At 44.6% G+C, this 14,197-nt stretch overlaps 1 protein-coding gene across 1 annotated transcript in view; it reads right to left on the reverse strand.

The window, feature by feature from the left end:
• The window catches only part of IQSEC3 (IQ motif and Sec7 domain ArfGEF 3), a 99,762-nt gene that overhangs the window by 59,597 nt on the left and 25,968 nt on the right, over nt 1–14,197 (reverse strand). Inside the window, exon 2 of the mRNA XM_016142634.2 lies at nt 8,768–8,851. Within this exon, the coding sequence (XP_015998120.2) occupies nt 8,768–8,851 (84 nt within the window). The remainder of the gene's footprint in view (nt 1–8,767; nt 8,852–14,197) is intronic.

A 14,197-nucleotide genomic window follows, 5' to 3' on the forward strand; every position in this document is an offset into this window, starting at 1 on the left:
GCCTGGATTTGAATTGCTCTTTCTAGGCTTTCAATTGCTCTACATCCTAATGCTTCTTTGAAGTCTTTCTGAACTGGTCTTCAAGCCCAGGGCACTCCTTTACCACCTCCTCACCTCTCTCTTCCTTTCCAACCCGGAAGGGAATCCACGAAAATCATTTGGTGCTCAGCCCTCTCTCTGCCCTTGGAGAAGAAAGGGGACTCTCATATTTTTAAGTTCTTCATTGATCAGTAATTAAAAGTATCCTGTTCGCCAGGATCACTTCTCATTATGAATGAATTCGTACCAATATGGTATGTCAGTCTTTTATGAATTTGTTTCTGGTGACTCAGTTCCCTTGGAATCAGAGGACCTCAGGGCAGCCTAATTGATCTCCAAAGATGCAAAACAGAAGCCTGGACTTAGAACACGGTGACCACATCAAGATCCCACCAGTCTGTGTGGGTGGTGGTATCTGGGGCATGACTGAGGCAACACGTTCAAACAGTGACGAGGAGGAAGCAGGCCCTAATGGCATTGCTCCTGGGGCCCCGCCCTCTGTGTGGGCTCTTTTAACCACCTCACTTTCATACCCTGAACAAGTTGCTCTTCTCTGAGTATTTCCTCGGCTGTAAAACGGACACAATAATTCTTGCCCTTGAGACCTTTAACGAGTTTATGGGGAGGATCAAATGAGTGGAAGGATGCGAAGGAGTTTTGTAACCCAGAAAATGCTGTATACACGAGTCAAGGTTATGACTGACTTTTCACTTAAGCCTCCTTCATTTCCCATCATGTCTGTCCTTGGAGTGAACAAAACTGCATCCAAGTCTAGGACCAACGCTGAAGCCTGCCAGCGCGGAGGGAGGGAAGTAGGTATCGAGCACATTCCAGCCCCTAGACTGCACTGTCCAAATGCATTGGAACAGAGAAAATAAGAAGAGGTGGTTGTGCAAGGACTGTAGGATCATGAGTGAGATAAGAGTTTTCTCTTTTTCAAAACTTCCTTTGCGTTTTAACAATAAGTAAAAAAGAGAAAGGAAAAAACACATGCTCTGGCCTATACAACACGTCTGTTTTCTTACATATGTTCATACTAGTTCAAGCGTTGTCTTTCCCATTCGTCTCTTGGGCCTACTGTCCGTTTGTTTTGCTTTGTGAATGCTCCTGGTCTCTCCACTTGTATGTCCCATCCCTGGCCAAGGCAGAGTGCCTTCTTATAGAATCACTGTTAGGAAGGCCTTGGAGATCAGACTGTTCTTCCCTCACGTTATAGCTGAAGACATTGAGACATGGAGAAGGGGAGTGCCTTGTCTAAATTAGGTGGTGCAAAGCAACAGCTTCATTAGGAAGCCTGACTTCTACCTTGTTCTGCACTTCACCAGTTAGGAGACCTTGGGAAAGGTAACTTCCTCCGGTCCTCAGCTCTTATCTGTACAATAAATGGCCCGTGCATGCCTTGGCTTGCTTCCAGCCATGATATCCTGTGGTTCTAAATCAACAGTCCGTTTCTCTTGGCTCCTGCTGGCATTTCTCCCTGCTGGAGACAGCAACACATGCCAGTCTTCCTTCAGAGACAGCTGTCTTTCCTGTTTTGTTTTTTAATTGTCACAAAAGAAATCTCTAAAAATTTCCTTTTCAAAGCTATTCTAAGGCCTCTCAAAGGCAGTAAAGTCTTTAAGAATGCCTGATCTAATTAAATTACTCTTGCTTTAGATTATCTCCTTTTTTATTTATTTATTTTCGGTTTTGTAAAACAAATTTAAAACCCTTTTTGTCATACATCGGACACACTTATTGGAATTATAAATTATTTTTATGGTCATATTATTGGTTAAAAGATAAATAAATAGGTAAACATGCCCTTTCGGAGGAAAAAAGAAAACAAAACCAAAAAGCACAGGAGGTAGTGAGGTTAGGAAAATCGCTAGGCGTACAAAGAGAGGTGACTTCAAAAAAAAAAAAAAAAAAAAAAAAAAACAATATCCAAAAGACTCAAATGAGAAGTTTTTGGTAAATGACATGAGAATTTGTTTCTCAGAAAATTGGACAAAACTCTACATTAATGAACACCAACTGAACAGAGATAGCCAGACATCCCTTGTGGTATGTTTCATTTTGTTCTGGAAGTATAGTTATATTTATTTCTTAAAATAATAAAGCCTAGAGCCTTTTTTTTTTTTTAACCCCTAAGAATATTCTCTGGGTCATCTCTCTCCTTGGCTTGGTTGTCCTGATATGTTTACCTAATTCGCCTGGAGTCCGCGAACAGCCTCATATGCAGCAGGGGGGAGGGACAGGAAAGAAAGGCCCAGCCTTCTCAATCCTTGGACTACAGAGCTGGTTCTGAGAAGAGCTGATCCTAAGCAGCCTACTTTCTGTGGCTGGGGAAGTGGGAGCTGGCGGGACACGCTCCCTGCCAAACTTTTATTTCTCATACTTGAAAAAACCTCCCTTTGGTTATCCAACTTCAGTGGTAGAAGCTGCCATGAATGCTTGGTTCAAACCCTCGCTCTGCCATTTACCGGGTATATGGTATATCATCATTTCTAACCATTAGTTTCTTTGTTTGTAACATGGGAATAACACTTTATAAGCTGTTAATGAGAATTAAATAAGATAATACTTGTGTAGCACATAGCAAGTGCTCAATACATGACAGCTAGTATTCTCTTTCCTTCTCTCATGGGACACAAAACAGGAATACTGAATGAGGAGGAATTCTCCAATCATCTCTAAATGCTGACAGGAAGTTGTTTGTCTTAATTAGCAGCTCTTTGAAGGTGAGCCCCAGACTGGCCTCACTCATACTGTGAAGGCCTCAGCACAGTTTCATGGACAGATGACTTTCCTAAGTTCCCTCTGGTGACAACCTAGGTCTCATGAAGAGACCTGTCTTAGAGGACAGCTCAAGGCCTGGGAGGGAAAAATGCACAAGGAAATTGGCCTGGACAAATATTTGACTCCAAACATAAATTTCACATCCCAGCTGAGGAAAGTCCTCTGAACAGAAAGTCACACATTATGAGAGGACAAAGCTTTTGTAACACTTTCTGGAATTAGTGGGGCCAAGGTATCAGTAATTTGCCATCTGCTTTGTTTTTGTGCTTACTGAGTCTGGCAGGGAAGAAGCAAGTGGGGCAAAAAGCACAGAGAGGTAAAATGACAGACCACACAATTCGTCAAGGGACAGATTTCACTAGCTCCAGGACCTAATTTTGCTGCAATCTTGTCATGGTCACCCTCGGTTGCGAAGCCAAGTCAAGGTGGACTCTGCTATAACTATACAGAGATCCTCAGAACACCAATGAGCAAACCTGCTCAAAAAGCCCAAATAAGAAGGAGCAGCCCCTGCCCTACCCCTGCTGCTCTGCATTTCAATGCAGGTTTGCTGTGCCCCACACCAGAGTCGTCAGTTCACATGAGTCCCACCTGGACCAAGATAGCAGGCAGGATGCTGCACTCCAGGGCAGAGCAGTATGGAAATTTTTACAGCTCTGGGTCAAGTCACATGATCCCAACCCTTGCAAAGGCCTATGGGAACTAACTGCTGGACTCTGAATGGCAACAGACAGCCTTCCCCTTTGCCTCACCTGCTGCCCACTGCCTTCCTGGTGTGAAGATGCAGAGACCCCAGAACCTGGGGGGTTGGGCAGATTGGGTGGGCTTGCCCCCCACCCTCACTCTGGGCCTGTGAGGGAAACTGAAGTTTTTCTGTCCTTGGGTGCAGTTCTGTGGCCCCAGAATGACCCCTTCTCGGTTCACGAGTGGTGGGGCATGTTTCCCAGCAGCCTCTGAGCCTCAGACGTGACAAATGGAGTAGGCGCTGATGCCAAAGCTCCCAAACCCAGCAGTTTGAAGACTAAACTGTATCGATTGAGAATTTAATTGCTTCATAATCGCTGAGTAAACACTGGCTGGTCCATTGATCATGCCTCAGACTGGGTGGGGAGAAAGAAAAGGCAGGCGGGATGCAGAGACAGTGCTAAAGAAGGGCTCCCCCTGACCTCCTTTCTTCAAGGGTGTCCCTTCCTCAGGGTATCAAGGCGTGTAGCCTCCAGCAGAACCCTCAGCCACTGTGCACACGCTCTGCACTCTAGTTAGCAGGTGACAGAGAGCCACGTGCCACTAGAGGGGTGGAGGCACGGGGAGGTTCTGGTTAAGACAGGAGGCTCTCTCAATGCATGCAGTAAGAAATGCAGGCTTTTTTTTTTTTTTTTTTTTTTAGTGAAGGGAAATGTAAAACCTAGTTCATAGAAAAATAAAACCCCAGAAGATTGCACACTAATACATTAACAATGGTTAATTCTATATGACCGGATTCAGTTTTTATTTTCTTCATCATATTCTTGTATTTTCCACATTTCCAACAACTAGCAAGTATAACTTATAATCAGAGAAAATAAATGTTATTTAAGATTAAATGAAACGTCTCAAAGGATTTCTCCTGCGCTATTAAAAAAATAAAAATAAAAATCCTAGCAACAGCTCTGTGGCAAGAGGCTGCGTTTTGGAGTTAGACCTGGGCTCACCTTCCAGCTCCAGAACTGATTGGCAGTGCTCCCTCCATCAGAAACCGAACTTCCATCCCAGATTCCTTATCTGTAAATGGGAGTAGCAGCTATCTCACAGAAGTAAGTGAGATAAAATGTTGAGAGTGTTTAGTACAACATCCCTGACATGTTCAATAAATATTGTGTTCACTAAATATTAGTGTCTCTTCCATCGTGGAGTAGGGCATGGGGTTTGAGGAGGAAGGACCAAATATCGGGGGTGAGTCAGTTTAGTCTCCTGGGGCCCAGAGTACCCCGCATCCCCATATCCTAACCTCTCTTGCATCCCAGGGGGCTAGAGATTATTTCAGTTTCCTCCCTAGTGACTCCCCTTTCTGACTGCCCCCCAAGCCTCCTGTCATTACCCTAATAAAAGTCAATCTTCCTCATCTTGTTCCATTGCCACCCATGGAGACAAATGGGCTGCCATTCCGCCAGATGCTGGGAGGCAGCTGGGCAGCTCCAGGGTCATTGTTCCAAATGTCACAGAGAGCCTGAGAGAGAGGGGAGCCCGAGGGATAGAAAATAGGACTGCAATTACTAGCCTATTCAATTCTCCAGAATAAAGCCTTGCCATTAGCTAACAGTGGGGAGGAGGTGGGGAAGGAGGATGAAAGAGCCTGACACCCTTGCTGCCCCCTGGTTGGCTCTGGGCCTAGTACCCCCAGTTCTCCCCTGTGGGCCTGTTACCCTAGTAAGCATAGGTTGTTTGCCTGGGAGTGTGTGAATCTAGGCACAATGAAGCCTACATAACTCTAGGCCAGCCTCATAACTGTTCCACTGTACCCCAGGCCCGGGTGCCCATGACTCCGCCTCTCCTCTCACAGACACCCAGCTTTCAGACTTGCTCAATTTTGGGTCTTCCCACTTCCGGGAGCATTGCTCCCTGGGAGGCTCCTAGTCCCAAGATAGATTTCTCCTGATCCCATCCCCCAAAAGGCTGCTCTGCAGGTGGCTGGGGAAGGCTGTCCTGGCACATGCTAACAAGGCTGGGGCTTCCCTGGGCTCCCAGGGCTCTTTCCTGGGCTGAGGGTTTGCCTCAGGCTGCAGCAGCAGCTCCTCTCTATCCATCTGATCTGCAGGGCTGTGGGCAATCAGTTTATACACATCAGCTGCCACTGCAGCCACTAGGGAATGAGTCTAGTGGCTCAAGGAAACGGATTCTTGTTCAGCCTCACAGCTTGGGGTCAGGCAGGGAAGGGACAGATCTCTCAGACTTGCTGATCTTGGTTGCCATTGGCTTCAGCCAGGGTGCATAGGAAGAATGTGAGTAGGCCTCTATAGCCAGCTCTGAGATCACACAGCAAAGGCCCCAGTGATGGATCCTGAGACCTGATGGATTGGTTTGGATTCCTTACTGGGGTCTCCTGTAGAGACCAATTAACTTATTCCTAGAAAACCTCAGAGAAGGTTGATTTGGCTGGAGCCTGGCTGAGCTGGCAGAAAACCAGACTGACCAGTGTGGGGAGAATCTGGCTTGCCTTAGAGGGCTCTGACCCACCTACCCAGTGCTGGCCCTCAGCCTGATCTCTGACCACTATATTCTTGTAGAGAAACTTCCGGGGAAATTTGGGCTACACTCTTTGGAGGTGAGACGTCTGGCTAAAGGGAAGGGACTAAGGGCTGTGAGGGGTCACAGACAGGGCTGGGAGCATAGATGTTGGGAGTCTGATGGGAGAAAACTTATCTCAGGATGGAATTCCCCCAAGAAACCAGGAATAGACAGACTGACTGACACGTGCACTGTTTGTCAGAAAACATCTCAATGGCCTTCTCCCAGAGAAGCCGAGAAACTGTCATCAGAGAGACAGACAGACAGACCAACAGATAGACAGACAGAAACACACTCTAGGAAGCTACAAACCAGACAGACAGGACAATTTGGAATAACTGGGAACAGAGACAGACAACATCTGGACCAACATGGGAGCAAGTCTCTGCCTCCCACAGTAGGCAGTACTTACAGGTCCTTCCATGAACCAACGTTCAAGAAAACCTCCCACTTCCCATCCTCCCTCCCCTGAGCACCTCTGACCAAACCTTGGCACCTTCCCTCCAAGGGGAAACTGGGATAATAGGTTTCCTACCATCCCACTCTAAATCTCGGAAAAGAGCGCTATTCTTTTGGAGCCTAGCTCCGTGAAGCAGGAGCACCCCTCCCTGCCCCCACATACACCTGCCTCCCTCCCGCCCCTTCCCACCAGCAGCCAGGCAGTCAGAGGAGTGTTGGCACGTGGAAGGGTGGGAGGGATGAGCATGAGAGAGAGGAAAGATGGAGGAAAACCCAAAGGAGCATTTCTGTTGGTGGGCTCCCCAGGACCGAGCTTTGTGATGACATGATGTTACCCATCCTCACCAATGCCTGGTGCTTGGGTGGCAACAATTAAATGTTTACTGGGTTGAGTTGGATTGATGGGATAGGAGGCAGACTAGACAGTTTTTCTTGCTTATCCTTCCCTGCCAGGGAGGACATTTTTAGGAAAAAGACAGCCACATGTCTGAACAGTGACAGCTCACAGATGAGGCCAGGGTCCCCTATCTCTTTTCCCCCAGACCACCCTCATGCCACTCTTCTCTCTGTCCTCTCTCCCTTCTCGCCTGCTGTTTCATTTTCCCGTTTCTCTCCTTCCTTTCAGTTTCCAGGAAAGCCATTTTCAATTTGGAGGCATCGCAGTGCCCCATTAGATGGGCAGCTCCTCCAGGATCCAAGTGGCAGCACCTGTCATTATGTCCTGGCACAGAACTTGCACAGAGACCACCCAGGGCATCACACAGAGCTTGGTCCTTCCCTTTGCTTTTTATCTTCCAACTTGGTCAGCAACAGGGAACAACCATGCCTCTTGTAGTCCTGGATTGAAGGATCTGGAGGTGTTATTGTGGTTTATTTCCCTTAGTCCCCTCCTCAGAGTCCTGCCTTATCCCTGACCTCCTTTGACACCCCTTCAAGGGAAAAAAGGCAGTAATTCCTTTCAGTGGGTGGTTTTCTGCCCTTAAGCTCAATAGCCACCATCTCTGATTACTATCTAGTTATTTTCCAAGGAAGAAAGGGAAAGATTAAATCTTAAACTTAAAAGGGGCAAGTAGTGGGAGTCAAATGTCCGAAGTGTGCATCTGGGTGTTGGCACTCACTGGCTGTGTGACTGTGGGCAAGTCCCTTGACTGCTCTGAACCTTACCCTCCTCTCACATAAGACAGGGATTATAAAACCTGGTCTTATTTCCCTAAGCAGTTGGGAGGCTAAGTGAGGTTATATGTAAATGTTATTTTCTGGAGGGACCAACCCCTTCATCATACAGATGGGGAAACTGAGGACTAGGGAAGTTAAGTAACTTGCCCAAATTCATTCTGACGACAGGAAACCAGATGGGGCAAATTTTAGACCAGAATAAAACTATCTCGACTCTAAGCGAAGTAAAAAAAAAAAAACAAGTAAAGAGAAATATGCAGGACTGTGAGACAGAAAAATTTGTGATAAAGAGAAAAAAATAAAGTATAATAAGGGACAGAGACTGGCAGCATACACAGATCAAGAAGAGAGAGAGTGGAAATTGATGTGGGCAAGGATGAGGATAAATGGAGGAACAGAAAGGCAGAGAGACAGATGAATATAGAAGGAGAAACATGAAAGCATGATGGAGAGAGACCATAAGGAAAAGAGACAGGAAGAAAGAGGGTATATGAATAACTCAAAACAAGATGAAGAAGAAAGCCTAGGGACAGTGACGCCAAACCCTGGCTTTGCAAAACTCCTCTTCCTTCCCAGGTTGTCAGCTAGCTCGACAAAGGTTGAAACATCCCTAAAATTAAAGTCAGTCATCTTGGCTCCTTTATGGAAGGAGAAAAATTAGAAAGAAAAATGTAATGTTTGATATAAAAGAAAAGATGGGCCCTATCATTGGTTGAGCAACTGCTGAGTGCCAGACAATCTATCATGTGGCATATATATGTAATCACATTTATTTCCCTTGGTGTTTAAAAATGTATTTTATATAGGCCTTTTAGAGGGGAGGAGCATAGATTTAGGATTTGAACAAAAAGGCACAATGACCTTAAAAGTTGGGAATCGCTCATCTGGGGTCCAGAGGAAGGAAAGAGAAATGGAAGTAAGAGAAAGGAGGTGAAAACAAACAAACGAAAACACAAGACATAAGAGGAAGAGCCCAAATGGCAAAGGCTTGCGAGCTTGGCTCTGAGGGGTGGGGAAGGGGGAGGACCACCCACCAATTACTTCCCACCTGTGGGGGGCCAGGTCGGAGCAGGCGGGCTTCTGCTCGGTGTCAGCGGCTGGGCAGCAGAACTGGTGCAGCACGGTCTCATTCCTGAGGGCAGAGCAGACAGGAGAAGGTCAGGGTGCTGCCAAGACAGGCTTGGCTCTCGGACGCCAAGGCTTTTCTACCCTTAAACCTTGACCCCGTGTCACCGCAGTCTCCAACACTGCTCCAGAGAAGGAGGTATAGCATCGATTCTCTGTCACGAAGGCCTTTCCAGTCATCTGTGAGGCCCAATTCAAACACCGCCTCCTGCAAACTGCCCCCCCCAATCTCCCATCAATAGAACTATTCTGATTTCTGCACCCCGACCCCCTCAGTAGGCTCCTCTACATGTATGTACTGTTCATTCCCTCTATCCTTTATCATTATCATAGTTCTTTATAACCCTGTTCCCCTCTAAGCTCTGGAAAGGCAAAACTAGGTCTATTCATCTGTGATGCACAGAATTGTATGCAGTAAACATTTTAAAGCTGATCATATGCAAAAATACAAAGCACTCATGCAGAGACTCATACAGTGTTGCCAGCTGAAAATCCAAGGTTTGGTGCTTGACAGATTTGTTTGATGCAGTTGAAAAAGCCATCCAGGAAGCAGAGATCTTGGCTTCTAGTGCCAGCCAGCCAGCTGTGTGATACCTAGCTCACCTTTTCTTGGTCTCAACTTATTTACTGGTGAAATCAAGAAGCTGAACTAGAGAAGTGGTTCTCAACCCTAGCTGCTTATTAGAATCACCAGATTTTAAAAAACTATCCCTACCTGGGCCCTAACCTTCAGGGACTGATTCACTTGGTCTGGCCTGGCTCTGGGGTACCCAGAGCACTTCTAAAGGAAGCTAAAATTGAGAGCAATTAGACTAAATAGTTTCCAAGGCCCCTTCCACCTCTAAAATGCTGTGATTCTAATATTCACTCTGAGCTAACTTGGAATTTAATATTGAAACTACTTTTGCATAAAGTAATGCTGTCCATTGCCTTCTCTCCCTCAGCAAGCAGTGATTGTACTCGGTATTTTGGAGTCAGAGAATGTCAGGCCCGGAAGGGCCCCCAAAGATTACCTGAAAGGGATTTTTAAACTTCTGTAGCTTCAGAACTCTTTGTCCAAACCCCATCTTTACTATCCTCATGGAAGAATAACATAGGGGCCTACCTTAAATTGACAAAAATAAATTCCAGAGATATAGCATGATTAAATGGGAAAAAATAAAACAAGGGAAAATATAGAAGGGAACTTAGGAATAGAGCCTATGTTTTGGAGAGACTTAAAACAAAACAGGAAACTGAAAAGCCAGTATGAAAAAGACAAACATATTTGACCCTATAAAAGAAAAACCTCTAGAATGGGAAAAGATATTAAGTCAAAAGACAAATGATAGAATGGGAAAATATATTTCCAACACATATGACAGAGGGCACGTTAATATCCTATATTGAATTCCCCAAAATTCATAGTGCAAAGGCAAACTCAGTAGAAAAAAAAAAATGGCCAAGCATACAAATTCCAGTCGATAGAGGAGGAAATCCAAAAAGCAGATAAATATATGGAAAGATGCTCCACCCTATAGTAAACAGGAAAATGGAAATTAAAGCAACACCGAGGTGCCCTTTCTCATCCATCAGACTGACAAACATTAGAAAGACTAATTACTACAAGTGCAGGGGAAAATGTGGGGAGTTAAGTGCCTTCATCCATTACCTGTGTAGGTGTGAATTTTTACAGCTGTTTTTGGAAATTAAAAAGAACACAAATCTTCTGACCCAGCAATCCTACCTCTGGAATTTTATACCCTAGAAATGCTAGCACCTGTTCATAAAGATACTTGTACTAAATGTGGCAGTTTTGTTTTCAGATGGGGGAAACAAAACAACTGGAAATAACCTGAGTCCCAATCCGTCAGGGAATGGATGAGTCAATTGTGATGTTTTATTCACACTGTGGAATTATGCACTGTATCTCTTGAGCTGGTTGGATTCTATAACATATAGCTAAAGGAGAAAAGCAAGTTGTAGAGAAATGTATATAATTTTATAAAATAAACAACGGCCACTCTCCCCTAATTGCAAATTCTGTACATTGTGATATATTCATATACGAGTGTGTGCATAACTGAGCTGTTAACATTGGGCACCTCAGCAAGACAAGAGTGGGCAAAAGAGGGCATAAGTAAGAAAAGGAGAAGAAAAAACTTGTTTGGTGTAACATTAACTGAAAATGTTAAACTGAAAATTTTACTTATGCTATTACTGTAAATACGTTAAAATTGAATATGTACCTGGAAAAGGACAAGGAAGTGTCAGGAACCAACACAAATATCAATGTCATTTCAGGATGGATCACAGGCAATTTTTATTTTGGATTCTTATTAATTTAATAGATTAGTGATTCTAGATTATAGGTTAATATTTGGTGCAACGAATACAGCTTTTTTAAAGGGCAATAAAGCAAGTAATTGAATCTGACTCCTCATTTTACAGATGAGAAAGCTGAAGGAAGTGCTTTCTCAAGCACTTCTAGACTCATTTCCTGACCAAAGTCCCAGGTCAATCTTCCAGTCACCCCCACTGTCCCCACCCCAGCCCCAGGTTTCTGGAGCAAAACAGAGCCTTTAGAGAACCATCTAGACCTCGGTGTTTAGTGGCCCCAAGAGCTGCTTGGCAAGCGGAGTAAGGAAGAAGAAAGGAGGAGGTAGGGCAGAAGGGCTGAGAGCCTAAGCAATGGAGGCAGGCAGACCCAGGTATGCAGACAAAGCAGAGAACCCACCCCGAGGTCCTACCACCAGGTATACCTGTGTCCCAGCATGGGTTCAGAGCTCTGACAAAAGCCCCCGAGAACTGAGGCAAAGAGGCACAGCTTGTTCATCACTTTCTGCACACACATTTCAGGAAGGAGAGCGCACCGAGACAGTCACAGGCTGGCACAGCGGTGCCTGGGGCCTCTGTTTTGATCCTGCCTCTGTTTCCCAGAGGCATCCTCCCAGGGCTGGGAGCTGCTCCAGGCACTGAGGCAGGCTCCAGGTGGTTTTCCCAAGTCTGCAGATTCAGCTATGTTGGACCATGCAGTAGGCAACATAAGCCTAGCTGTCCCCCCAAGTCCTTCTGTACCTCAGGCTTGAGATGGTGATGCTATTGGAGTTACACTCTCTTTCGGTTCATGCTGATGGGGTCCCTCAGGACAATCCAGCTGAGAGGGGAAGTTTGCCTCCAGCCCTTCTCCATGAGGCACAGTTCTGGAGACATGATTCATATTGTAGTCTGTGGGGTTCACACCTAAGGCTATATCCCTAGTAGTTCTGGAGCTGGAAGGGACCCAAGAATGTTCGCAATACGAAGGGCCCCTCTGAAAAAGGAAAATGACCCAGTCTTTGGCTCTTGAAATTCCAAAGAAGGAAAGTTTGTGGTATAAGGCCAAAAGCTTATTTCTTGGATTCTTAATTCCAGGGCCTAAGATGTTAGGCAGAATTCAGTCCCTTCCTGGCTTTAACGATCCCAAGTGCTCCAAATTGATGAGTTTTGATGGAGAAGCTGGAATGTGGGTGGATGCAATAAAACCTAAATGGGGCAGTCTGGACCTAGAATGAGGATTCTGATGTGTTGCTTATCCCTGGTCATGTCGGGAGGAGGGGCAGAGAATGAGAGGAGCAGAGTGAGGAGCAGCCGGCTCAGGGAATTTCAGGCATCACTCAAGCAAGATAGGGGTTGAGGGTCTTCAAAGAAGGCAGTGTGGACCTGAAGGAAGAGGAACTTAGGGCTCAGCCAGAAAAGGACTCCATTTCTTAACTAGGAAGCCAAGAGAAGAGTGGTGGTGCTGCCAGAGGAAGAACAGAGACCCAAGGGGCCAGCTGGCCGGCTGGAAGGAGAAGAAAACATCAAGTGCTGCGAAGAGCTAATTAAAGCTTCAGCCAGGGCCAGGCACTTGAAATTATGGGAGGCTGTGCACCTATAACTTCCCACATCTATATTTAGTTTGAGACTCAGGATTCCACTGCAAGACCATAAAAATAGTTGAGTGGTTTAGAGGGACTGATGATCTGTGCAATCTTGCAGTAGGTGAAGCTGGCAGAGGGATGGAAAATCAAGGAGGAAAATCAAGAAGGAAAAGCCAAGATCTCAGTGGGGCGACTTTGAAGGATGAAACCCCCCTCCCCTTCACCGAGCTGAAGACAGCAGATTTAACCCCTAGTCTTTGGAAAGAAGCAGCTGGAGAACCCTTCTGAAGGAGCTGTCTTGAACTCCAGGAAGAGGGACAAATTATAAAATAATTTCCAGTCACCTCCCCATCCCCACTCATCCTGGTACCACCATCACTAGTGCTGGTACAGCCTGAAGACTAGGTTCCTTTTTTTCACTTTCTCTTAATTTTCTCACCTTCTACAGGCAGTCTTTTTCATCTAAACATGATGTATAGGGGGAAAAGATACCCTTATTTCCTCAGAATTCACTCCTAGTCCTGGAGATGGGCAGGGGTCGGGAGAGAGCTAAATATCCAAAACAACTTTGAAAAATGAGAACAATAATAGAACTTAACAATATGTACTTTCAAGATGTAAAGCTACCAAAATTAAGACAGTTTGGTGTGGTATAAAGATAAGCATACAGACTGATTGAATGAAATAAAGGGGCTAGAAATAGAATCAAATTTGTATTGATTCTTGATGAAAGTACCAAGATAATTCAATTAAAAATGATAACCTTTTTAATAGATGGTGCTGAAACAATTATATATCCATATGCAAAATAATCCATACCTTGCACAATATATATAAATTGATACAAAATAGATAATAGATCAAAAATAACAGATAAAACCATAAAAGTTCTCAAAGAAAATCTGTGACTTTAGAATACATAGAGATTTCCTAGATAGGACACAAAAAGCACAAACCACAAAAAGAAAAAAATTTATAAATTAGACTTTGTCAAAAATTTTAAAAATTTTCTCTTTGATAGATACTATTAAGAAAAATAAATAACTCTTAAAACTCACTAATAAAAAGACAAAAACTTTATAGAAGAATGTACAAAAGATTTGAACAGATATTTCACCAAAAAAATATACTAATTACATTATTAGTCACTAGGGAAATACAAATTAAAATCACAAGATATCACTACATATCCACTAGAATGACTAAAATTAAAAAATCTAACAATACTAAGTGTTGAAAAGGGTGTGGAGCACTTATAACTCTCATATACTTCCAGTGGGAATGTAAAATGGTGCAATACTTTGGAAAGCAATCTGGCAGTTTCCTTTTTTCCTTCCTTCTTTCCTTCCTTCCTTCCTTCCTTCCTTCCTTCCTTCCTTCCTTCCTTCCTTCCTTCAGCGAGGCAACACTTGGTTGACCTCACAGATTGCAAGGACCTTGTCAGTTTACAATCCCTTATTTTTTAAATTTTT

The sequence above is a fragment of the Rousettus aegyptiacus genome, unplaced genomic scaffold (assembly GCF_014176215.1).
Source record: "Rousettus aegyptiacus isolate mRouAeg1 unplaced genomic scaffold, mRouAeg1.p scaffold_m13_p_2, whole genome shotgun sequence".
NCBI classification, from domain to species: domain Eukaryota; kingdom Metazoa; phylum Chordata; class Mammalia; order Chiroptera; family Pteropodidae; genus Rousettus; species Rousettus aegyptiacus.